General features: G+C 68.8%; 5 protein-coding genes across 12 annotated transcripts; 2 read left to right on the top strand and 3 right to left on the bottom strand.

The window, feature by feature from the left end:
- Positions 1-34: 34 nt before the first annotated feature.
- LOC308186935 (RNA-binding protein 4-like) lies at positions 35-3,058 on the bottom strand. 2 transcript variants are annotated; one of them, XM_080609088.1, is made up of 3 exons: positions 2,898-3,040; positions 1,885-2,305; positions 35-941 (listed from the first exon to the last, which is right to left on the bottom strand). In XM_080609088.1, exons 2-3 carry the CDS (start codon positions 2,294-2,296, stop codon positions 250-252), a joined length of 1,104 nt encoding a protein of 367 aa, XP_080465214.1. In that variant the 5' UTR covers positions 2,297-2,305; positions 2,898-3,040; the 3' UTR covers positions 35-249. The 2 variants fall into 2 exon arrangements, with proteins under 2 accessions (XP_080465214.1, XP_080465215.1); XM_080609089.1 differs by having other exon boundaries at positions 36-941; positions 2,921-3,058.
- Positions 3,059-3,833: 775 nt separating this feature from the next.
- On the top strand, positions 3,834-11,824 carry CCS (copper chaperone for superoxide dismutase). Of its 3 annotated transcripts, none has more exons than XM_080609087.1 (9): positions 3,837-4,214; positions 4,515-4,653; positions 5,394-5,761; positions 9,128-9,200; positions 9,287-9,695; positions 10,237-10,297; positions 10,381-10,458; positions 10,550-10,653; positions 10,738-11,824. In XM_080609087.1, the coding sequence occupies exons 1-9, from the start codon at positions 3,906-3,908 to the stop codon at positions 10,877-10,879; spliced, it is 1,683 nt and encodes a 560-aa protein (XP_080465213.1). In that variant the 5' UTR covers positions 3,837-3,905; the 3' UTR covers positions 10,880-11,824. The 3 variants fall into 3 exon arrangements, with proteins under 3 accessions (XP_080465211.1, XP_080465213.1, XP_080465212.1); XM_080609086.1 differs by having other exon boundaries at positions 3,841-4,653; positions 9,287-9,424; positions 9,518-9,695; XM_080609085.1 differs by having other exon boundaries at positions 3,834-4,653.
- Positions 5,790-8,575, bottom strand: CCDC87 (coiled-coil domain containing 87; the record flags this gene model as incomplete). The annotated part of the gene is made up of 2 exons (XM_080609083.1): positions 5,790-7,551; positions 8,083-8,575. The coding sequence occupies 2 exons, from the start codon at positions 8,573-8,575 to the stop codon at positions 6,026-6,028; spliced, it is 2,019 nt and encodes a 672-aa protein (XP_080465209.1). The 3' UTR covers positions 5,790-6,025.
- Positions 11,825-11,905: 81 nt separating the features above from the next.
- LOC308186932 (RNA-binding protein 14-like) lies at positions 11,906-18,478 on the top strand. Its single transcript, XM_080609084.1, is given in 4 exon segments — positions 11,906-12,139; positions 12,141-12,504; positions 14,831-16,466; positions 17,088-18,478. Coding segments are annotated over 4 exon segments (2,295 nt in total). The 5' UTR covers positions 11,906-12,052; the 3' UTR covers positions 17,296-18,478.
- Positions 17,473-23,778, bottom strand: LOC308186936 (RNA-binding protein 4-like). Of its 5 annotated transcripts, none has more exons than XR_013944395.1 (5): positions 23,687-23,778; positions 23,140-23,560; positions 20,771-21,468; positions 20,102-20,190; positions 17,473-18,665 (listed from the first exon to the last, which is right to left on the bottom strand). XR_013944395.1 is itself a non-coding variant. In XM_080609091.1 (4 exons), exons 2-3 carry the CDS (start codon positions 23,549-23,551, stop codon positions 20,777-20,779), a joined length of 1,104 nt encoding a protein of 367 aa, XP_080465217.1. In that variant the 5' UTR covers positions 23,552-23,560; positions 23,687-23,778; the 3' UTR covers positions 17,473-18,665; positions 20,771-20,776. The 5 variants fall into 5 exon arrangements, 3 of the variants coding, with proteins under 3 accessions (XP_080465217.1, XP_080465216.1, XP_080465218.1); XR_013944396.1 differs by having other exon boundaries at positions 17,473-18,662; XM_080609091.1 differs by lacking the exon at positions 20,102-20,190.
- Positions 23,779-24,300: the final 522 nt, after the last annotated feature.

Genomic DNA, 24,300 nt, shown 5'->3' with positions numbered 1-24,300 from the left:
CGCCCGCGCCCGATGGCAAGCGCCGGGGCCACGGCGCCTCTCCCCGGCCACGCTCCGGGACCAGCCCCGCGGGCGGCGTGCGCTCACCCCGCTCTCCCCGCGCCCCCTCGGGACACGCGGCTGCACCCCCCGCCGCGCCAAACTCCCCGCGCCCACCGGCGGGCTCGGGGTGAGGGGGCTTTGATGGCGGAAAGGCCGCGCCAGGGCGGCCCCCACCGCCTCCTGCCGCCGTACGGCGCTCACCTCGGCTCAAAAGGCAGAGTACCGCGCCCTGTCCGCGTACGGGTCGCGCTCGAACCGCTGCATGTCGTAGAGGGAGGCCCGAGCGACCGACGAGACCGGCGACAGCTGACTACGATCGTAAGTGTACGCCTCTCCGACGGTGGTGGCCGCGGCTGCCGTGCGGCGCAGGGGGCTTCTATCCCGGGTGTAATAGGTGGAGGAGGCCGCCGCCGCCGCGGCGGTGGCGGCGGCGGCGACCGCGGCGGCCGCGCCCGGGGTGGGCAGCAGAGCTCTATCGTAGGGGTCTAGGGTGGTGGGGATGCGACTGGCCATGGCTGTGGTGGCGGCCATGGCCGTGGACTGGACCTGGGAGTACTGGGCGTACTGGGAGTACTGGGCCATGGTCTGCTCTGCATAGGCGTCGTATGCAGAGGCCGTCGCATAGGACCTGACGCGGTAGCGCTTGTAGTAGTCGGCCATCCCGCTGTACGCGTCATCGTAATACATGGTCTCCCCATAGCCCGCGGTGTAGGGAGTGCGCACGGCTCCGTACTGCTCGTTATAGGCCTCGGTAAAGTCAGCCACTTGCCCCGGGCGATCTACCGGACACTCTTTAGACCAGTGCCCTTCCTTCCCGCACCGGTAGCAGCCGCTCTTGTCTCCCATCCCGGGCGCGGTCCTGAGCCGACTCGTGGACAACTGCACGCGCATCCGCTTGCCTTTAAGAAACAGACGCAAAAGGGAGGCTATAATTAACGGCGGGCACACGGGGAAGCACCAACAGCCACCGGGGACTCTCCTCCTCCTTCTCCTCCTCCTCCTGTGCCGAGCCCCGCAGGGACGAGGCCGAAGCGACCCAGCATACGCAGGTGCGGAGCCGGCTCAGAGCCTCATGACACCGCAGCGCCCCGGGGACGGACAGGACCTGCGGTATTTTTAATTCTCATTTTCCCCTTTTTCTCCCCATTTCCAGCCCGCTGGCAAAACGGAGAGGCACAAACCCGCTCTCCCACGGGAGCAGGGCCCCGGCTGTGGCACAACCACGGGGCAGCGCCAGCACCGCGCTCAAGCTCGACGCGCGACCGCAACGAGATGCAGCCGTGGCACCACCAGTACTGGGATGCGTTGGAGGGCAGGGGGACAACGTCCCCGGGGCAAAGGGATGCCCTGCCCAGGCGGTAACACGCATGGCACAGCTTTTTGGCGGTTTATTCAACCCAAACCCGTGGGTGCCAACCCCGGCGGGGTTCTCCTGGGCCCCTGTGCACGGGGCCAGCACCAAATCTATCGCACGCCGGGGAAAAAAGGCAACAAAACCCCCTTGTTTTGAGCTCAGGGGTGAAGGCAGCGGCCACGCTGCTCACATCTGCCACATCTACGTGTCGCGGTCCTGAACTGGGGAGGGGGCACCGCCTGGGTTCCCCCCGCTCCCCGATGGGGCTGCGCACGGGCACCCCGTTGGGAGGACCCCGAGAGAGTCCTGCAGGATGCGGCCCCGCGCCCGCAGGAGCTCCCCCCACAGCGCGGAACCGGCAGGAAAGAGCCGAGGACCCCCCCGGCCGGGCGGCCCCGCACCTCCTCTCCTACCTGACCGTCTGCCTCGGGCTCAGCCCGGCGCTACCTACTCCCAGCCAAGGGCCGCGGCCCCGGCCCGCGCGTCACCTTGGAACTCGGTGTTATCCAGCCCGCGGATGGCCTCCACCGCGTCCTCCGCCCGCTCCATGTGCACGAAGGCATAGTCCTTGACGATGTCGCACTCGATGACGGGGCCGTACTCCTCGAACTTGGCCCGCAGCTCCAGGTTGGTGCACGTGGGGCTGATGTTGCCCACGTGCAGCTTGGTGGAGGCCTTGCTCTTGTTCTTGCTGGCCTCCACGTTGATGCAGACGCCGTGCAGCTTGTGGTGGTGCAGGTTGCGGATGGCGTCCTCGGCCGCCGTCTTGTCCTCGATGTGCACGAAGCCGTAGTTCTTGATGATGTCGCACTCCAGCACCTTGCCGTACTGCTCGAACAGCGAGCGGATCTCCTGCTCCGTCGCCTCCCGTGGCAAGTTCCCGATGAACAGCTTCACCATCTCGGCGGCCTGTACCGGAGAGAAAAAAAAACCAAGAAGGAGTCAGTTGGGACAGGACCAGGGGGACAGGAGGAGCTCCCACCCCCAGCTCGCTCCCCTCACGGCCTCCCCTATACCTCCATTCCCCACTGTTCCTCCCCACGCCCCTATATTCCAACCCCCCATCCCCAAATTCTCACCTATTTCCCTCCCACCTCCCCCCCGTGGCCTCCCCCGTTCCCTCCCATCACCCCATCCCCCTCTGTGACCCCCCCCCCGTACCCCCATATTCCCCCCCGCCATTCCCCCCACCCCCAAATTCTCCCTTGCTTCCCTCCCATCCCCCCCCGTTTCCCTCCATGACCCCCCCGCGGCCTCCCCCGTTCTCCCCGACCCCCCCAATCCCCCTCCGTGCCCCCCCTCCCCTCCCATTGTCCCCCCGTAACCCCCCCAGCCCCCCCTTCCCTCCCCTGCCCCCGCCCGTTCCCTCCCCTCCCCCCCGTTCTCTCCACGCCCCCCCCCCGCCGCCCTCACAGGGCCCGGATCGGGCCCGGCCTCGCCCCCAGCCCCCCCCGCGATCTCCCTCGGGACCCCCAGGCCCGGCCCCGGCCGCTCCCCGCACCCCCGGGCGCCCCCCGCGCTCACCGCGGCCCCGCGCTGCCTCTCGCCGGGTCGGTGACGGCGACAAAATGGCGGCGGCGCCCGCTCCGCCCCCCCCCGCGCCTCCCGCCCGCCTCGCCCCGCCCCCGGAGCCCGCCGATTGGCTGCGGGCCGCAAGGGGCGCGGCGCGATTGGCTGAGCGCGGTGACGTCACCGCCCAGCTCGCCCGCCCGCCCACTGGCCAATGGCGAGGGAGGGAGGGGAGGGGAAAGAGAGGGGGGCGTTTCCGGTCACGTGGGGAAACGCGGCCAATCGGGGAGCGGCGTGGGGGCGTGGCCTGGAGGCCCGGCGGAGCCCGGCGGGGTCGGAGCGGCGGAGCGGGGCCGGGGCAGGCAGCGAGCGGCGGGACCGGAACCGGAACCGGAACCCGGCCCGGGCCCACGGGGCCCGCCCCGCCGGTACCGCGACCGCAGGGCCCGGGCGGCCGCGCCGGGCCTGGCCCCGCCCACCGCTGGCCCCGCCCCCATTCGCCCCGCCCTTTCGTTGGCCCCTCCCCTCGGCCCCGCCCCTCGAGGCCGGGTCCCGCCCCCGCGCGTTGACCCCGCCCCCGTGCCCTCTCCCTCCCTCCTTGGCCCCTCCCCTCCCCGTTAGACCCCGCCCCCTCCCTATTAGGCTCCTCCCTTCTCTGTTAGGCCCCTCCCCTCCCTTTTCAGCCCCTCCCCTCCCAGTTAGGCTCCTCCCATCCCAGTTAGGCTCCTCCCATCCCCATTAGGCCCCTCCCACTCAGGCCCCTCCCCTCCCTATTAGGCCCCTCCCATCCCAGTTAGGCTCCTCCCATCCCCATTAGGCCCCTCCCCGCTAGGCCCCTCCCTTCCCTATTAGGCCCCGCCCCTCCCAGTCAGGCCTCTCCCCTCCCAGTTGGGCCCCACCCCTGGGCCTGCTCTGCCCCCAGCCCTCCCGGACCCCCCAGCCCCCCTCAATCCCCCCGGGGCCCCCCCAGCCCCCCGCTTCCCGTGCCCCCGCGGGGGCCATGTCGGACTCGGTGCTGCTCCTGCGCCGGGTGCGTGAGCGCAGCGGCGAGGCGGCGGCGGCGGCGGCATCCGGGGGGGCCTCCTCGTCCCCCGGCCCCGCCCCGCGGCGCAAGCGCGGCCGCCGCCGCCGCTTCTACCCCGAGCACCGCGTGTACCGGGCGCGCAGCTCCTTCCTGGACCTGAGCGAGGAGCAGGTGCTGCGGCGCTACCGCCTCGACAAGGCCGCCATCGCCGGGCTGTGCCGCGAGCTGGGCGCCGACCTGGAGAGCCTGACGGGGCGCAGCCACGCGCTGCCGGTGGCCGTCAAGGTGACGTCAGCGCTCACCTTCCTGGCGTCGGGCTCCTTCCAGACGGCCACGCGCGACTCCACCGGCATCAGCCAGTCGGCCATGTCCAACTGCCTGGCGCAGTTCCTGGAGGCGCTGCAGCGGCGGGCGGCGCGCTACATCGCCTTCCCCGCGCCCGGCCGCCCCGCGCCGCCCGCGGGCACCGGCGCCTTCCCCGGCGTGCTGGGGCTGCTGGGCAGCATGCACGTGGCGCTGCGGGCGCCGTCGGAGAACGAGGTGGCCTTCCGCAACGCCCGCAACTTCCACTCCATGAACATGCAGGTGGTGTGCGACGCCGCCGGCGCCATCACCAACGTGGTGGCCAAGTTCCCCGGCTCCTGCCCCAACGCCGCCGTGCTGGAGAATTCGGCGCTGGCGCGGCTGCTCGAGGGGGCGCGGCCCGAGGGAGCCTGGCTGCTGGGTGAGGGGGGGGACGGGGAGGACGGGGGGGGCTTGGGGGGGGCGGAGGGGGGATTTGGGGGAGGTTTGGGGGATTGGGGGAGGTTTGGGGGATTGGGGGAGAGTTGGGGGTTTGGGGGAGAGTTGGGGGATTGGGGGAGAGTTGGGGGATTGGGAGAGTTGGGGGTTTGGGGGAGAGTTGGGGGTTTGGGGAGATTTTGGGGATGGGGGAGATTTGGGGAGAGTTGGGGGTTTGGGGAGATTGGGGGGGGGTGTGGATATTTGGGGGGTTTTGTCGGACTAGGGGATTTTGGAGAGACTCGTTGGGGGGTATTGGGGGATTTGGGGGGACTTGGGGGTTTGGGGAAGACTTGGGAGGTTTTGGGGAGACTTGGGAGTTTGGGGAGATTTGGGGGGTTTGGGAGATTTGGGGGTTTGGGGAGATTTGGGGGTTTTGGGGATATTTGGGGGTTTTGGGATATTTGGGGGTTTGGGGAGATGTGGGGGTTTTGGGGAGATTTGGGGGTTTGGGGAGATGTGGGGGTTTTGGGGAGATGTGGGGGTTTTGGGGACACTTGGGAGTTTGGGAAGATTTGGGGGGGTTGGGATATTTGGGGGTTTTGGGAGATTTGGGGGGTTTGGGAGATTTGGGGGTTTTGGGGAGACTTGGGGACACGTGGACGCCACGAGGGGACACGAGGGAGCCACGCGAGGGGCCGCGGGGCGGCGCGAGGGCGACGAGGCGCCGTCCCCTCCCCGCAGGCGACCGCAGCTACCCGCTGAAGACGTGGCTGATGACGCCCATCCTCTTCCCGTGCGGCGCGGCGGAGGAGCGCTACAACGCGCTGCACCACCAGGCGCTGGCCGCCCTGCGCCAGACCCGCGCCCTCCTCAAGCGCCGCTTCCGCTGCCTGGACGCGGCGGGCGGCTGCCTGCAGTACGCCCCGCAGAAGGTCTGCCAGATCTTCCTGGCCTGCTGCGTCCTCCACAACATCGCCCTGCGCCGCCGCATGCCCCTCGAGCCCCCCGAGGGCCCCGAGCCCGACCCCGAGCCCGAGCTGCCGCTGCAGGCGCCCCACGTGCAGATCTCCAGCGAGGCCCGGGCCGTGCGCGCCCGCATCGTGCAGCAGGTGAAGGACAGCATGGGCTGAGCCCCCCCACCCGCCCCGGGGACCAGACCGCCCGGATTTAGGGCCCGGCAGCGGGGGGACGCGGTGCATGCGGCGTCCCCGGGCGGGTGCGGGGGGTCCCCGTCCGTCCCCCGGCCCCGAGGGCTCAGCACACGGGGAGCCGGCGCCCTTCCACGCCACCGACCGGGGATTTGGGGTGAATAAATGTATTTTCCAGCAGCGCCTGCTCCGAGGGGGGGGGATCGTGGCACCGCTCCCCTGTCCTCACGTCCCACCTGTGCCCCCCGGGGACGTTTCGGGGCCCCCATGCCGCAGCATCGCCCCCAGAGCGCCGGCGCGGCGGCCCTGCTGCAGCTGGTAGAGCATCTCCACCCCGTCCCGGCGCATCTTCTCCTCGTAGGGGCGTCCCCGCAGCGTCACCACGTCCCCGAATTCCTCCCGCAGGCGCCTCAGGGCGGCGCGGAGCGGCCCCTCGCAGCGCGCCACGGCGGCACGCAGCCGCCCGCGGGCCCGCGCCTCGCCGGCACGCGCCGCGAAAGCCTTGGGGGCCCTGCGGAAGAAGCGGTTGGGGTCGGAGGCGCGCGCCTCCAGCCCCTCCAGCCACGCCAGGAGCTGCTCCCGCTGCTGGATGAGGCCGGCGGCCTCCTCCCACAGCTCCAGCGCCGCCGGCAGCCGCGCCAGGGCCGCGCCGCCGGCGTATTTGGTGGCCGTGGCCAGCTGCTCGCGGCCGGGGACGAGCAGCGCGGCCCAGAGCTGGCGGAGGCGCCGCTGAAGCTGCTGCAGCGCCGCCGGTGTCACCGCCGTCACCGCTGCCGGCTGCCGCGGCTCCGCCGTCGCCCGTGGGGCCTTCACCGGCTCCTCCTCCTCCTCTTCCTCACCGCCACCGAGGTTGAAGATGGCGTGGAGGAAGTCAGAGGCGGTGCCCGCGAGGTACCGCAGGTAGTCCTGCAGCAGCGAGGCGCTTTGGGGCTCCCGCCGCCGCTCCGCCGGGGCGCTGCGTGCCACGGCGCGGGTCCAATGGTGCCCCCCGGGGCCGAGCTCGGTGTCGTCGGCAGCCGGCTCCACCAGGGGCTCGTGCTCGAAGCGCAGCCGCTCGCCGGGCAGCGCCGCCGCCAGCCGCTCGTAGAGCGCCCGCAGCTCCCCGCCGGGCACGGCCTCGGCCTCGGCCTCCGCCGCGACCTCCGCGGGCCCGGGGCACAGCAGGGGCTGCACCCGCAGCCCCACCGCGCTCTCCGCCGGCTCCGGCCGCCGCAGGAGGCTGACGCCGAGGGCCGGGTTTGGCGCGGGGGGGGGGCCCGGCCGCTGCGTTTGGTGGCCCCGCAGCCACCGCAGCCGTGCGGCGTGCCGGGGGCGGCGGGTGAGCGCCGCCAGCAGCGGTGGCAGCCGGTGCCCGTCGCTCGCCACCCCCTGCGTCAGCCGGTGGAGATCCAGCGCCGCGGCGGTGGCGCGGGGGGGGGGCAGCGGGGGTCGGCAGCGCCGGCAGGGAGCGGGGCCGCGGCGGCGGCGGGACCCCCGGCTTCTCCACCCGGTGCCGTTGCTCCGTCCGCGCCGGCAGCGAGCGGGCTCTGGGCGCCGCGGCGGTGCCGGGATGGGGGTCGGTGGCCGGGGGTGGCGGGCGGGGGGCGCGGGGCGCCCTGGGGGGCAGCCGGGCGAGGGGCAGCAGGCAGGGGACGGCGCGGAGGTCGGCGCCGGCGATGGCTCGCAGCTCCCGCAGGTCGGCCGCCAGCTTCTCCTCGAGCACGGGGGCGGCGAGGCTGCGCCGGGGCGTCGGGGGCTCCATCGCTCCGGGCCTGCGGCAGCAGGGGAGAGCCCCCCCAAATCGGCCTGGGACCCCCAAGTCAGCCTGGGATCCCCCAAAACGTCCCGGAGCCCCCCAGATCATCTTGGAACTCCCCCCATATTTTTCTGGACCCTCCCCCTAACATCATGACCCCCCCCCCAAACAGCGTAGATCACCTCCAAATCGTCCTGGTACCCCCAAAACAGCCTGGGACCCCCCCAAATCGTCCTGGACCTCCCCCCAAATCTTTCTGGAGCCCCCCAAGATGTCCTGGACCCCCCCCAATCGTCCTGAGACCCCCAAAACGTCCTGGACACTCCCCCCAAATTGTTCTGGGACCCCCAAATCGTCCCGGAACCCTCCAAAACAGCCCTGGACCCCACCCAGTCTTTCCGGACCCCCTTAAAAAATGCGTGGACTCCCCCAAATCATCCTGGGACCCCCAAATCGTCCTGGGACCCCCCCAAAACTGCTCTCACCCCCTCCCCAAGCACCCCCAGATCCCCCCCCCGGTAACGGGGATCCCCAACCCTGCACGTACTCGGCTTCAGCAGCCCCCCAGGCCCCCCTCGAGCCCCCTTCGGCCCCTCACAAATCCCCGGGGGCTCCCCGCGGCCTACAGCGGCCCCCAGAAGCCTGCGGCGGCCCCCGTTTCCATGGCAACGGCGCGCCGGAAGTGGCTTCTGGTCCGTCGCCCTCACGGGTCCGGCCCCCGCCGCGGGCGCCGCCGCTTTGGTTCCGCGGCGCCGGGACCGAGCCCGCGGCCATGGCGGCGCCGGGGCCCCGCGGGCCCAGCTGCAGGGTGAGGGCGCGGGGCGGGGGGGGGGTAACGGGGGGCCGGGGGGGGCAGGGCCCAGCTCCGGGGGGTGCTGGGACCGTGCGTGGGGCGTTTCTGGGGTGCGGGGGCCCAGCTGTGGGGTTTTGGGGTGCAGGGCCCCAGCTGTGCGATTTTTGGGGCGAATAACGCCAGCTATGGGATTTTGGGGCTGCAGGGCCCCAGCTTCGGGATTTTTGGGGTGAAGAGCCCAAGCCATGGGATTTTTGGTGTGTAGGGTCCCGGTTTTAGGGTTTGGGGAGTGCAGGGCCCCAGCTGTGCGATTTTTGGGGCGAATAACGTCAGCTATGGGATTTTGGGGCTGTAGCGTCCCAGCTATGGGATTTTTGGGGTGCAGGGCCCCAGCTATGGGATTTTTGGGGTGCAGGGCCCCAGCTTTGGGATTTTTGGGGTGCAGATCCCCAGCTTTGGGATTTTGGGGGTAGAGGGCTGCAGCCATGGGATTTTGGGGGTCCAAGTCCGCAGCTGTGGGATTTTGGGGGTGCAGGGCCCCAACTTGGGGATTTTTAATGTGAATAACCCCAGCTATAGGGTTTTGGGGGTGCAGAGCCCCAGCTACGGGATTTTTGGAGTGAATAGCCCCAGCTATAGGATTTGGGGGCTGTAGGTGCCCGGTTATGGGATTTTAGGGGCGCAGCGCCCCACAGGCAGAATATTTGGGGTGCAGCGCCCCGGGTGTGGCAGCTTTTGGGGTGCCACCACCACGTAGCGGGGCGTGCGGTGCCGACCCCGTGTCCCCTCTTGTCCCCAGCTGGAGTTCACCGTGCAGATGAGCTGCGAGAGCTGCGCCGAGGCCGTGCGGGAGGCGCTGCGGGGAGCCCCAGGTGAGCCCCGCACCCCCACAACCCCCCCTCCGCCGCCGCCGCCACCGCCACCGGTGTCCCCCCGGCGTCACCGCGCGTCCCCGCAGGCGTGCGGCTGCTGGAGCTGCGCCTCGAGGCGCAGACGGTGCTGGTGGAGGCCGAGCTGGCGGCCGAGCGTGTGCGGGAGCTGCTGGAAGCCTCGGGGCGCCGCGCGGTGCTGAAAGGCATGGGGGGCGCCGAGGACGGTGAGTACAAACCGGGCTGGGGGGCCCCAAATTGGGCCGGGGGTGAGGGGGGGGGGCAAACTGGGCCGGGGGTGCCGACGTGTGTCCCCGTAGCCAGCCTGGGCGCGGCGGTGGCCGCTCTGTCCGGCCCCGGCGGGGTGCGGGGCCTGGTGCGGTTCCTGCAGGTGTCCCCGCAGCGGTGCCTGGTGGACGGGGCCATCGACGGGCTGCAGCCGGGCCCCCACGGGCTGCACGTGCACGAGTTCGGGGACTTGTCCCGCTCCTGCGACAGGTGAGGGGACGGGGACGTCCCGACGGGGATGGGGACGTCCCGACGGGGAACGGGGGCACCCCAACGGGGAATGGGGACACCCCGATGGGGAATGGGGACACCCTGATGGGGAATGGGGACCCCAACGGGGAATGGGGACACCCCAACAGGGGATTGGGACGCCCTGATGGGGAACGGGGATGCCCCAACGGGGGACGGGGATGCCCCAACGGGGGACAGGGACACCCTGATGGGGAACGGGGACACCTCTGTGGGGAACGGGGACACCGATGGGGAATGGGGATGCCCTGAGGGGAACAGGGACACCCCAGCAGGGGACAGGGACACCCCAATGGGGAAAGGAGACACCCCAATGGGAACTGGGACCCCAATGGGGAATGGGGGCACCCCAAGAGAGAACAGGGACACCCTAATAGGGGAGGGGGACACCCTAATGGGGGATGGGGACACCCCAACGGGGAACAGGGACACCCCAACGGGGAACGGGGACACCCCAACGGGGAACGGGGACACCCCGACCTCACCCCACGTCCCCCCACAGCTGCGGGGACCATTTCAACCCTGACGGGGAGTGCCACGGGGGACCCGAGGACGAGCACCGGGTGAGCCTGCAGGACCCCCTGGGACCGGTGGATTTGGGGGGAGCTTTGGGGTCTCCCCTGACGCCCCCCACGCTGCCCCGTAGCACGCTGGGGACCTGGGGAACGTCTGGGCGGACGCTGACGGCCGGGCCGCCTTCCGCATGGAGGACTCGCGCCTGAAGGTGAGGCCGTGGGGGGGTCGGGGGGGGGGGGGCCACCCTGCGCCCCAAACCCCCGGGGGGGTCCCGAGCCCCCGCTCCGTGTGCCCCCCAGGTCTGGGACATCATCGGGCGCTCGGTGGTGGTGGACGCGGGCGAGGACGACCTGGGCCGCGGCTCCCACCCGCTGTCACGGGTGACGGGGAACTCGGGGCCGAGGTGAGCGGTGGGGGGCTCAAAAAAGGGGCTTGGGGGCGGGGGGGAGGGGGACGAAGCCCCCCCCTCACGCCCCGTGCCCCCCAGGCTGGCCTGCGGCGTGGTGGCGCGGGCGGCCGGGCTCTTCCAGAACCCCAAGCGCGTCTGCAGCTGCGACGGCCTCACGCTGTGGGACGAGCGGGACCGAGCCGCCGCCGGGCCGCCCCCGGCCCCCGCCCCGCACCTGTAGGGGCGGCGAGGAACCGGGGGGGTTTACGTGAGAAACGGGAGCGTGGGTTTGCGTGAAAATATGTAATTATGCCATCTGAGGAGAAACCGAGCGCGAATTTGTAGGATGAAGTGTGATCGTGGGATCTGAGGGGAAACCAGAGCGCAAATTTATATGGTACAGTTGTATGATCTGAGGGAAAAACGGAGCGGAAATTTGTCTAAAAAATGTAATTATGCGATCTGAGGGAAAACCAGTGCAAATTTGTATTAAAAAAATGTAATTACACAGTATGAGGGGAAACCAAGGGTGAATTTATAGAGTAAAGCATAAATATACGATCCGGGGGGAAATTGAGTGTAAATTTATATGATAAAGTATAAATATATGATCTGAGGAGAAACCACGACAAAAATTTGTATAGAAAAATGTAAGATCTGAGGGGAAACCGAGTGTGAATTTACATGATAAAGTGTAGTTGTACGATCGGAGGGGAAACTGAGTGAAAACCTATATGATAAAGTATAAATACACAGTCTGAGGGGAAACTGAGTGAAAATTTATATGATAAAGTATAATTTTGCAATCTGAGGAGAATCCGGAGTGCAAATTTATATAAAAAAATACAAGTATACAGTCTGAGGAGAAACCAGAGTGCAAAGTTCTGCGATAAACTGTAATTGTAGGATCTGAGGGGAAACTGGAGTGCAAATTTGTATTAAAAAATATAACTATAGGATCCGGGAAGAAAGTGGAGTGAAAATTTATATAATAAAGTGTAATTGTAGGATCTGAGGGGAAACTGGAGTGTAAATTTATATGAAAAAATACAAATATACGATCTGGGGAGGAACCAGAATGCATATTTTTCTAATAAAGTATAATGATATAATCTGAGGAGAAACCAGAGTGCAAATGCATATAATAAAGTGTAAATATTTATAAAAAAATAAAGATGTTTGTAATAACGTGCTCTTTCCGCCCCGCAGCCTTCTCGGGCCCCCTCAGAACCGGCCCCGCGGCCCCTTTAAGAGTGGGCGTGGCCTGGCGCGGCTTCGCCCTCCCGCGGCCGCCCGGACCGTTAGGCTCCGCGCTCACTGGGGAGGGGGGGGGCTGTTGCTAGGCAACTCCCGAGGGCAGAGGCGGGAGCTGCGGTCGCGCACGCGCGGTGAGGTGGGCGGGAAGGCGGCGCGCATGCGCAGTGCGCGTTCGCCTCTCCCCCTCAGCTCTGAGGTGCGGCCGCCATTTTGTGAGGCCGCCGCGCTCCCGCTTCCCGCTCCCCTCCGCCGCCGCCGCCGCCATGCGTCCCGGCATAAAGCTCTTCGTGGGCAACGTGCCCGAGGAGGCGACGGCGGAGGAGCTGAGCGAGCTGTTCGCCGGCGTCGCCGGGCCTGTGCTCGGCATCGCCCTCATGAAGCAGTTCGCCTTCGTGCACCTCCGCGACGAGGCGGCGGCGGCCCGCGCCATCGCGCAGCTCAACGGCCACCAGCTGCACGGCCGCCGCATCGTGGTGGAGCCCTCGCGGCCGCGGCCCACCAACACCTGCAAGATCTTTGTCGGCAACGTCTCGGCCGCCTGCACCAGCGGCGAGCTCCGCTCGCTCTTCCAGCAGTACGGCACCGTCGTCGAGTGCGACGTGGTCAAAGGTACCGGACCCGCCGCCGCTCCCGGGGCCGCTCCCCTCGCCCTCAGCACGGCGTCGGCCTCCCCCTGCCCCTCCGCTGGGGGCCCCTCTCGCTCCGGCCCCGGCCTGGTGCAGCGCCAGCGACCGTCCCCGGAGCCGCTCCGTCGCCGGTTGTGGCCGGGGCTGCGCCGTTTTCCGACCGGCGCCTTGCGGTTTCTTCCCCCCCCACCACCCCCCTTCCCCGGCCCGATCTGGCGGCGCCCCCGGGCTGCGAGCCCCCCCACCACCACACGGGGCTCTCCCCCAGCCTTGCTGCAGGGCGCCGGGGTTCATCCTCCCCCTTCCCCTGGGACGGGGACACAAAGGGATGGCCCGCAGCTATGCGTGCTCCTGGAATTACTCCCCGTTAAGGGCTGGGAGGTATTTTCCTCCCCCTCCACCACAGCTTTCTTTGCCCAAATCTATTTCGGCCCGGATGCGGAGGCTGCTTTATAGCCAGTTCTGAAGTTTGGTGGCACGTGGAATGCAAGTTTCTGAGGGGCTGCCCTGGCTTGGGGCCCCTGCACGCCGTTAATTCGGGGGTGCAGCATCAAGGGGGGGGTGGGAATTACCTCGCGCCGAGGTCTCTCCATGTCCCCCCTCGCTTGAGAAGGTGCCGGCCGGGGCTGCCCCGCGTGGCTCGGTCCCGTTGCGCCCCGCGGCAGGGTGATGCTGTTGCCTCTGCTCTCTCTCGTCCCAGGTCACAGCCCCACCAGGACGCCCCTGCCCCGTTGGAGAACGGCGCCGAACCCACGCCAAATGTTTCTGGCGTCCCCGTGGCTGATTTGCGGGGGTCTTTGCGGCAGCCCCCAAAGGGGGTGGGCTGCCAGGGTGGGTTTGGGGCTTTCCATGGACCTCCAGGGGCATTTCTAGCACGTCTACAGCAGCGTTTGGAAGCGTATGCAGTGCTTGAGTGCTTCCTGCTGCTGGAAGGAGCTTGGGAGGGGTGGGATCGTGCTGTGGAGCAGGGGGAGCGAGCGGGGGGAGGCTGGGCACGGTAACGCACGCGTTTACCATGTTTTAGCTGGACCTTGAGGCGTTGTTATGGCGTTTGCCCGGCCCTAGCGCTGCGTTCGGTGAGCGGTACCTCCGAGCACGCCGAGACCTTCGGGGGGGCTGCCCTGAGGCTTTCCCCCCGGTGCTGCCAGTGGAAGGGGGTCCTTGGGGGGTGTCACCGCTGCGCCTCCGGCCTGCGACCGCAGTGGTTTCCTGGCTGGTCTGCGGCGATGCTGCGGGGTTGGGTGCTTGTCACCATGGGTCACCGCCACGGAGGCACCGCAGCGAGCGCCCCGTGCCACGTGCCAGCCTCCCAGAGCTGCTGTGATGTGGGGATCGAGCCCCCCCACACCTCCTGAGCCCCCGCAGTGGGGTCCAGACCCCCAAACCACTCCCTGACGTGCTGCAGGTGGCCGTCAGGCCTGGCTCCAGCCTGCTGGTGTCACCGTGCCGCTACCGGTCTCTGCTGCTTCTAACGCTTCTCTCGGCTCTCACCTCCTGTCCGGCGCCTCCGCTTTCGGTTAATGATTCACCTTCCTGCGCTGCTTGTTTGCTCAGCTCCTCGCTGCCAGGCCCCCGGCCTCCGGACGCCTCTAACGCCTCGCCGGAACGCGCTCCCCGCGGGCCTCGCTCCCTTCTGGAGCGGAGCCGCTTGGTGCTGCGGCCCTTTGCCCCGGCGGCGCTCGCCGGTCCTCTCCTCTCCCCGCTCTCTCCTTTCACTTGCCGCTGAGAGGCCTCATGCGGGCCGAGGACCGGCGCGGAGAAGTCCCTGGGGGGCTTCGAATGCGGCGAGGGGCCGCGCACCGCAGAACGCGGTGGCCTGCGGCAGGGCACGCTGTGACGGGGCAAGGGAAGGAAGAAAACGGTGGCAAGAGGAGCAGAAAGCGGGGCCTGGCAGCTCCGCTGGGCTCGCAGCGCTAATTACAGGGGTGGGAGCGCAGCGGGGCCGACCCGAGCTGTCAGCGGCCCGCTGATACTGGTGGCAGGGGGAAAGCAGTGCCCGGGGCGGGCAAAGCCCCGCTTTAACCCGAACTTGCTCCAAGCCTCGGGCCGGAGGCTGTGGTTTCTCGTTCCCCACAGTCGGGTGGTGGCTCAGGGTGCCAGGAGGACGCGCTCGCTCCGCTCGAGCCCGGGGCCAAGTGGGGAGGTTTCGGCGCGAGCGGGGCCGCCGCTGCTGTCGCTGGTTAGCCGGGCCGCAGCTCGGCGGGCTGCGCGTAGGGTGGAGCGGGGCCGCGCGCCTCGTTAAGCGTTCGATCCTGTAACGAAATGTCTTTTCTTCCCCACTGATAACCCTCTGTCTGCTGCTTTATCAGACTATGCATTTGTTCACATGGAGAACGAAGCAGATGCAAAAGTTGCCATCGAAAATCTTAATGGGAAGGAGGTGAAAGGAAGAAGAGTCAATGTGGAGCTCTCGACCAATGTGCAGAAAAAGGGCATGGGCCCGGCCGTGCAGGCCGGCGTCGTGGTGGACAAGAACAAGCGGATAGGCCTGGAGTACAGGGAGAAGTTCCAGCCCAAGATCGAGGGCTTCGAGCAGCGGAGGGTCGCGGACGCCGCCTTCCCCTCGGCCGCCGCCGGCTACGCCGCCGCCTCCTCCTCCTCCCTGTACGATTACCAGCAGCGCTTCGGCACCGGCGCCGCCAGCAAGTACGACGGCTTCGACCCGCAGCCGCGGCCCTCCTCCCCCGCCTACTTCGGGCGGGACCGCAGCCCCCTCCGGCGCTCCCCGACCAGAGCCGGCAGCTACTCGGCGGTGACGCTCCCCATGACGGCGCAGCCGGCCGCCTACCGCGCCCAGCCCTCGGCCTCGCTGGGGGCCACCTACCGCGCCCAGCCCTCGGCCTCGCTGGGCATGGCCTACCGCCCGCAGCCCACCACGGGCCAGGCGGCCGCGTACCGCGCCCAGCCCTCGGCCTCGCTGGGCGGCGCCTACCGCTCCCAGGCCGCCGCCGTCTCCCTGGGCGCCTCGGGCGCGCAGCCCGGCGCCAACTCCCTGGCCTCCTACGGCGCGCAGCCCGCCGCCTCCTACGGCGCGCAGCCCGCCGCCTCCCAGCTCTCCGGCTACAGCGTCCAGTCCACGGCCCTGGCCTCCTCCTACGGGGCGCAGGCCGCCTCCGGCTACTCGGCCGCCTACGGCGCCCAGGCTGCCGCCGCCTACGGCACCCAGCCTGCCGCCGGCCCCACGGTTTCCTACGGCGCCCAGGCCGTGGCCACGCACGTAGCCTCCTATGGCGTGCAGGCCGCCGCCGGCCACGCCGCCTCCTACGGCGCGCAGCCCATAGACGGCCACGCCGCCTCCTACGGCGCCCAGGCCGGCGCCGTGCTCTCGGTCTCCTACAGCGCCCAGGCCGTGGCCGCGCACGCCACATCCTACGGCGCCCAGCCCATGGCCAGCCACGCCGCCTACGGCGCGCAGCCGGTGGCCGGCCACTCGGCCTCCTACGGCGCGCAGCCGGTGGCCGCGCTCTCGGCCTCCTACGGCGCCCAGCCCGCTGCCGGCCACTCGGCCTCCTACGGCGCCCAGCCCGCCGCCAACCTGCCCGCCTCCTACGGCAGCCAGTCCGCCGCCGCCGCCGCGCTCTCCGCCACCTACGGCGCCCCGGCGGGCTCCTCGCTGGCCGCCTCCTACGGCAGCCAGGCTGCCGCCTCCTACAAGGCGCAGGCCTCCGCCCCGCTGACGGCGGCCTACCGAGCCCAGGCCTCCAACTCGATGGCGGCCTCCTACCCGGCGCAGCAGGCCTCCTCCGCGTCGCTGGCGGCCGCCTACAGAGCCCAGCCGGGCAGCGCCTACGACGGGCCGAGCCAGCTGGGGCAGCAGGCGGCCTCCTACTTGGGCCTGTCGCAGGCCACCGCCGTCGCACCGCCCTACGAGCGCACCCGCCTCTCACCGCCTCGCAGCGCCGGCTATGACGATCCGTACAAAAAGTCCTCCGCTCTGGCGAAAAGGTACGCAGCTGGGCCAGGGGCGGCGGCTGGCGCGTAGCGTGCGGCGCCTCTCGTCCCCACGCAGCGCGGGGGCCGGCGCCTCCCTGCCTCGGCGAGCTCGGCCCCGGCGCGCCGCGGAGCTAACACCCAGGAGCGCGTGGCGCCGGAGGGGTGGGAGCGCAGCGCGGGCGCCGCACACCCCGCGTAACCCCCTCCCCTTGCTTCTCTGCGACTGGCCGGGGCCGGGGGTGGGCGCGGGCGGGTTCTCGCCCCTCTCCCGGGCCGTGCTGGACACCCGGGGGCCGCTCTCGGTGTCCGTGCGCGCCGGGCCGTCCGCCTGTGCCGTTGCGCCGGGAGGTGGCTGCGTCGCTCCGTGCCGGGCGTCGCCTCAGGAAGGCGGCGGGTTCGCCAAGCGCTCGTTTGCCCCCCGAAATCCGGGGGAATCGGCTTCGCTCGTTCACCGGGGAGGCCGCGACGGCGAAGCTTCGCCCGCCTCGAGTCGGGCGGCGGCGAGCCGCGGCGGGTGGTCCCTGCGCCGCGCCCGCCGCTGCGCCAGGATTCGGGGCGCCCTCTCGGCAGAGACCCGCTCTCGCCTGCTGCGCCCCGGCGCTTTATTCACGCCATCTCTCTTCTCTCGACCAGGTACAATTCAGACCGCCGTTTGTCTGACCTCTCAGATTACCGCCGCTTAGCGGACTCGCCGCTCGCGTACCGCCGCTCGCCGACAAAGTCCCCGATGGATTACCGCCGCCTTCCGGAAGCGCACGCCGATTACGCCCGCTACTCGGGCGGCTACGGCGATTACCTGCCCCCGGCCCGCGTGCACTCGGGCTACCAGCGCCGCCTCTAGGGCTGGCGGGCGGGCGGCGTTCCCTCGGGACGCCTCCCGGTAGCACCGCCGGGTCGCTCCCTCCCCTCCGCGCCGTCTCCGGTGTCACCAGCGGCGCAGCGCTCTCCGTCGCACCCAGCGTGGTTCGCCTGCTCCCGGCCGTTAGCCCCGGGCAGGGACGGTTATTTTTAGCTGCCCTTTTTTTTTTTTCTTCCTCCCTTCCTTTTATTTTTTTTCCCCTCTCCTCTCCCGTTTTTAGAAGGTTTTGGACTCACGGTTTGAAAACCCGTTGCTCTGTGCCGGGAGGAGCGCGAGGCGGCCGCGCAGCCCCTCCGCCGTTCCCTGCGCCGGCCGTAGCGTCGTGGCGCCGTCTCGCTTGCGCTCTCGGCGATCCCCTCGTCGCCCGGGCGCGTTTTGGAACCGAAGCGATCGGTGCCGCCGAGCGAGGGGCGGGCGCTCTTTCGGATCCCCGTCCCCGTTTTTTCTTCCCCCCCGCCTTTTGAAAGCGTTCCGTTTCAGCCCAGGCACAGCGCTGGGCTCGACGCAGCAGCGCCGAGTGACGTTTTGTACGACTGTAAATAAAAAGCTGGGCTGTTTTCCGTTTAGAAACCCTTGTCCTCTGTATTTCTTTCCCCAGCCCGGCCGTTCGGGGACACCTCGCGGCGGGGTCAGGCCGCGTCCCGCCGCGCTCCCTGTCCCCGCTAGAGGCAACCCGGCGGGTTTGGGGCCGCAGCGTCGGCCGCGCGCGGTTGTTGCACGCGTCTCTGCCCAGAGCTGCTCTGTTTTGGGGGGGGCGGCAGTGGATTTCTGGAAGAACTCATAAATTTCTGCAAGCAGAGGGAGTAGGGACGCCTGCGGGGACAGGGTGCCACGTCAGGGCGGTGGCCTCCCGCGGGGGACGGTCCCCTCGGGCGGTGTTTTGGTCTTTCAGGGTGTCCCCGCTCGCCCCGCTCGCGTTTAACTGCGGCGCTCGCAGGTTTTCTCCCCGGCCAGCGTTTTGTTTTCCTCTCGGCGTTCACTACGTGAAATTTGGTCGGCTCCTTCTCCGGCGACGCTTCGGTTTTATCGGAGTAGCTCTCGAATGTAATCGGCTCGCTCAGCCCAGGGCGAGCGTCGCTGGTCCCTCCGTGCGGCTGAGCGGCTCGCTTGGGCCACGCCGGGCTCTTCCTCGCTGCTGGAACCATCATTAAAGCTTGTAAAAGCGTTTGCTGTCCCTTGTCTTCTTGTTCGGGGAGCGGCGGGGCGGCGGCGGGGCGCCGGTGGCCCCCTCGCCGCTTGCGTCGGGCCTGTCGGAGGGCTGGGACCCCCCCGCGCACACCGAGGTCACGGAGTCAGCGCTGGCTCGGGGTGAAAACGCAGCCTGAGGAAAGAAAAGCGGCCCCGGCCCGCTGCTGGAACGGCAAATGAAGGGGATCGTTAACCGGCGCCGTGCGTGACGGGGGCCTAACGCTTCTCCCCCTCGTTTTCCAGGACGCGGCGTCAGCGAGAGGGAGGCTCCCGGAGACCGCAGCGACGGCCGCGTTCAAATAAAGCAGCAGAAACGCGGCCGGAGATGCAGAGCGCTCGAGTTGCTGGTAAAAAAAAAAAACGTAGCCGAGTGCCAGCGTTGCTTTGAGAAGCAGGAATTAGGAGTCGGCTCGGTAGAGAAGGAGAGGAGAAGGCACCGCGAGCTGTAGGTGATCGGGCGGAGGCCGTTAGCTGGAGGAGGCAGAGAGAGGAAATCTGGAAACGCGCCCCGAGGAGCAGGCCAGAGCTGCTGCTTGCTTCAGGACGCCAAAAAACCACAACCAGGAGCCCAGGGCCAAGGCGAGGGGCCCGGACTGCGGCTGTCGGCAAAGCTGTGACCCAGGCGAGCGTTTAATTAATTAACATCGTTACTTAAGGAGCCAGGGAGGGGAGCAGGGGTTGGAGCTGGCGAGCACAAGGGGCGGCAGCCAGGCAGGGGGTGCGTGGGGGGCTCTGTGGGGCCTACCCTGCTGACAGCAGGGATTAACGAGCCAGCCCCGGGGGGGTCAGGGGTTAATTAGCCAGCCCCAGGGGGGTCGGGGGTTAATTAGCCCAGCATTGGGATTAGGGGGGTGCTGCCATCGAGGGGAGGCACGGCAGGGAGGCCGCAGAGAGAGGCCCAGCCTCTCCTGCCCCTTCTGGGGTCAATGTCGGTGGTGAGCCCAGGGGGAGCGTGGCCGGAGAAAAGCCCCCTGGGACTCAGAGGGGGAAGCGCCCGCACGCCAGACACACGCCCGGGTTTGTTAAAAGAGTTTATTTCACTGGAAAGGAGGCTAAAGGCCGAGGGGGGGGCGGCGGGTTGTGCCCCATGCCGGTGGCGTGACCCGGGGGCTCGACTCAGCGGTTCAGACTCGGCTACGTCATTTAGTATTACAAAGTTAAGACTGATTCTCTTTAAAAAATAAGCACGTTAAAAAAGAAAAAAAAAACAGAAAAACGGAAAAAAAAGCTACAGCCCAGGCTGCGAGGGAGGGGGGGGGAGCAGCTCCACGCACGCCTCGAGGGAGCAGGGAAGCAAAGCTCGCGCTACGGCTACGCTCGCGCTAAACCTGAGCCTAGACCAGCTAGGGGCGGCCGGGCTGGAGGGCAGCACGGGGGGGCCAAGGAGCTAATTCAAAGCAAATCCTGAAAAATCGAATGTACGGAGGGGGCGGGGAGGGGGTTAAGCTACTCCTGACTACGCTACGAAGAAGCTTGAGCGTCCGTTAGGGACCGGTTCGTTAGCTGACGCGGGCGTGCCTGGAAGCGCAGCACCGTCTGACGCGCGCGGCGCAGATTTCACGTGCGACGGGACCCCGACGTCCAGCCGCAAATATCTTACCTGAAAGAGAAAAGCACAGGTCAGCGCCCGCCTCGCAGCCGGGGCCGTGCCGAGCCCTGCGCGGCGGCAGCGGCGGCGCCAGCGCCCTCCTGAAAGCAACCGGAGTCCAGACGTGAGCCGAGCTCGCTCGGCGGGGACGGCACCGGCCTCACCCGTCGGGACGGTGCCGGGCTCGGCTCTGCCCTTGGCACGGCAGCGGGGAAAAGGCAGCGGGAGGCTCCCGCGAGAGGCGGCTGGAGCAGGGCACGGTTTTACCGGGAGCCGAGCGGGGAGAGGAGTCTCCCCTCACCGGGTGTCCGGGCAGCACGGGGTGTGGGGGGGGATTTCGGGTCCCGCTCCCCGCGCCCAGGAGCACCGCTCGTTGCGGCAAGGCTCCGGAGGGTGCTGCGGCAACGCGCCGGCACTCGTCACGGTGGCTTACAGAGCCAGCATCCGGGCTTTAACGTCCAGAAAGGGCCCGGCTCGGGTCCTTTTTGCTTAACCCTGACCCGTTTACTCAAGCCCGGCTCTACCCCAGCTGCGGGCAGGAGGCAGGGCGCAGATGCCCGGCCAGCGGCGTCGGGGGCTAGCGGAGCCCGTGTTCCGAGCCGCCGGGGACCCCACGCAGCCCCGGAGGCAGCACCGGCTGTAAGGACAAGCACCACGGAGCAGCCCTGCGAACACGCTCACCTCGGCTCAAAAGGCAGAGTACCGCGCCCTGTCCGCGTACGGGTCGCGCCCGAAGCGCTGCATGTCGTAGAGGGAGGCCCGAGCGACCGACGAGACCGGCGACAGCTGACTACGATCGTAAGTGTACGCCTCTCCGACGGTGGTGGCCGCGGCTGCCGTGCGGCGCAGGGGGCTTCTATCCCGGGTGTAATAGGTGGAGGAGGCCGCCGCCGCCGCGGCGGTGGCGGCGGCGGCGACCGCGGCGGCCGCGCCCGGGGTGGGCAGCAGAGCTCTATCGTAGGGGTCTAGGGTGGTGGGGATGCGACTGGCCATGGCTGTGGTGGCGGCCATGGCTGTGGACTGGACCTGGGAGTACTGGGCGTACTGGGAGTACTGGGCCATGGTCTGCTCTGCATAGGCGTCGTATGCAGAGGCCGTCGCATAGGACCTGACGCGGTAGCGCTTGTAGTAGTCGGCCATCCCGCTGTACGCGTCATCGTAATACATGGTCTCCCCATAGCCCGCGGTGTAGGGAGTGCGCACGGCTCCGTACTGCTCGTTATAGGCCTCGGTAAAGTCAGCCACTTGCCCCGGGCGATCTACCGGACACTCTTTAGACCAGTGCCCTTCCTTCCCGCACCGGTAGCAGCCGCTCTTGTCTCCCATCCCGGGCGCGGTCCTGAGCCGACTCGTGGACAACTGCACGCGCATCCGCTTGCCTTTAAGAAACAGACGCAAAAGGGAGGCTATAATTCAGGCCGCACCAAGAGGTTCGTTACAAAAACATGCACAGTACAACAGAGCAGGACAGAACCAGCCAGAGCCCCCCCCGAGCCACCTCGCAGCGACAGCGCCTCGTTCCATTCCACACCAGAAACCGCGCCGCGAGCGGGAGAGCCCCCGGGGCCGCCGAGCCCCCGGCCTCCGCCGCCCGTCCCGCTCCGCGTCGACGAGCTCGAGGAGCAGCCGCGTCCTGGGGCGCGGCAGACCGACTTACCGGGAAGGTGCCACCGGGGACGGTGCCGCAACGACGCTGGCGAGACGGAGCGCTCGGTGGCTCGGAGACGCGGCTCGGCCGCCCGAATTAGGCTGGGAGGGGTTCGGGGTGCAGGTCGGGGCCAGCTGCACCGAGCAAGCCGCCAGCGACCTTGCCGTCCGGCCAAAGTCACATAAAAACAGCTTTCTGCCCCAAACCAGCGTGCCGTCCTGCTCCGGTGATTACACAGCAGCCCGGCGCTGTCACCACCGGCCCTGGAGCTTCGCCGTGCCCCAGAGCACGCAGGGCCATGGCCACAGCCGCGGACCCTGCCGTGCCAGATGGCAGCACCGACCGCGGCGGCAGCGAGGGGACGAGCACCCTCTGAAAGGGGAGGCGGCCGCGGGCCTGTGACGAGCCCCTGGGGATGACGCCGGATCCTGCGCAGGCCGCGCCGCTTCGCTTTCGGACTGCGAGTGCCGGCAGCGCCGGAACCACGTGGGCTTGGGCCAGGACACCCACACGGTGCCCCCAGCCCTAGCGTGGGGAGCAGGGGGCAGCCGAGGGCCACGTCTACGAGCGGGGGGACGGGCGATGCTACGCGGCCCTGGCTGAAGACGAGTTCTGTGGGCACCCAAAACGGAGGCTTCGCCCAGACCCCAGTAGGGATGGGCAGGACCGAACCAGCCCCACCGTGCGGGCGAGCCCCGGGACGGGACGGCGGTGGATCGGGATGAAGCGCCGGACGCGTCCCCGACGCCCTGCTGGGTTTGGACCCAGCCTGACGAGGATGCGCTCGCTTTCGGCAATGAAGAAAGTGGCTCAGCGCCGCGGCGGTGCCTCTGCCCGCCCTCTTACCGGGCTGGCCGGCAGCCCCTCCGTGCTGCACAGGCGGCACCGGCAGCGTTGGACCAGAGCCAGGGTTTCGCCATCGGGCTCCTCAGCCGCGTTGGGTTGGTCAGAGATGGATCCCCGTGCCCGCAGCCCACCCGAAACGCCCCAGGCCCTACGGGGTCGCTGCCGTGAGGGCCTGACCCTTGGGAAAGAAACGGGCATGCCACGTTACAAAGCACAGGCAGAGCTGGAATGCAAACGAAAACCCCAAAACACATCTTTCCGTGCTTAGTTCAAGGGGGGAGAGCCGCGGTGATGCCCGGAGACATCCGATGCCCTACAGAGGGCTCTTGGACCGCGGCTGAGAGGTTTGGGGCGCTCAGAGCAGCCTCACCCCCACCGCAAGCCCGAGGCTGGGCTCGGTCTCGCCAAGCGGAGGCCGCGACGCCACCGGCACCATCCGCACGTCTCCAGCTCCGACGGCCGGGCTCTAAAAGACGTCAACGCCCGCGCTGGAAGGGGACCCGCGATCCCTCCGCAGAGCCCGCTGGCAGCCCGCCCGTCCCGGTCCCCGTCCCACCTTGGAACTCGGCGTTGTCCAGCCCGCGGATGGCCTCCACCGCGTCCTCCGCCCGCTCCATGTGCACGAAGGCATAGTCCTTGACGATGTCGCACTCGATGACGGGGCCGTACTCCTCGAACTTGGCCCGCAGCTCCAGGTTGGTGCAGGTGGGGCTGATGTTGCCCACGTGCAGCTTGGTGGAGGCCTTGCTCTTGTTCTTGCTGGCCTCCACGTTGATGCAGACGCCGTGCAGCTTGTGGTGGTGCAGGTTGCGGATGGCGTCCTCGGCCGCCGTGCGGTCCTCGATGTGCACGAAGCCGTAGTTCTTGACGATGTCGCACTCCAGCACCTTGCCGTACTGCTCGAACAGCGAGCGGATCTCCTGCTCCGTCGCCTCCCGCGGCAGGTTCCCGATGAACAGCTTCACCATGGCGCCGGCCTGCAGCGGGCAGCGGGCTCAGCACCCCCGGGACCCCCCCGCCCCCCCCCCCTCCCGCCCCGGGACGCTCCCCAACCCCTCCCGGTGCCCTCCCCCCGCCCCTCCCGGTGCCGGCCCCGCCCCCACCTGCGCCCCCTTCGCCGCTCGCTGCTCACAAAATGGCGGCGGCTCCGCGCTGCCCCCCTCCCGGCGCCCCGGGCCCCGCCCGCCTGTCGATGATTGGCTGAGGGGCTGTCCGTCAGGAGCCGTGTGCCCCTAGATGGAAAGCGGGCCCGCCCGCGGAGAGCGCGGGGCCAATTGGCAGCGAGGGGCGGGGCGAGAGGGAGAGGAGCGGCCCATTGGGAGCCCTGCGGGGGGAGCTGGGTGGATCCATTGGGAGCCGGGGGGGGGGGGCCTGGAGGGATCCATTGAGAGCCCTGCGGGGGGGGGAGGGGGCTGGAAGGGTCTATTGGTAACTGATGGGGGGATCTGGGGGGATCCATTGGGAGCAGGGGGGGGCTTGGGAGGGTCTATTGGTAACTGATGGGGGGATCCGGGGGGACCCATTGGGAGCAGGGGGGGGCCTGGAAGGATCCATTGGGAGCCCTGCGGGGGGCGGGAGGGGGCTGGAAGGATCCATTGGTAACTGATGGGGGGATCTGGGGGGATCCATTGGGAGCGGGGGGGGCTTGGAAGGGTCTATTGGTAACTGATGGGGGGATCCGGGGGGACCCATTGGGAGCGGGGGGGGGCCTGGAAGG

This window comes from Anser brachyrhynchus, assembly GCF_964034855.1.
Source record: "Anser brachyrhynchus genome assembly, contig: SCAFFOLD_520, whole genome shotgun sequence".
Classification (NCBI taxonomy): domain Eukaryota; kingdom Metazoa; phylum Chordata; class Aves; order Anseriformes; family Anatidae; genus Anser; species Anser brachyrhynchus.
The sequence above is the reverse complement of the archived record's forward strand: the minus strand, read 5'-3'. Positions and strand labels throughout refer to the sequence as shown.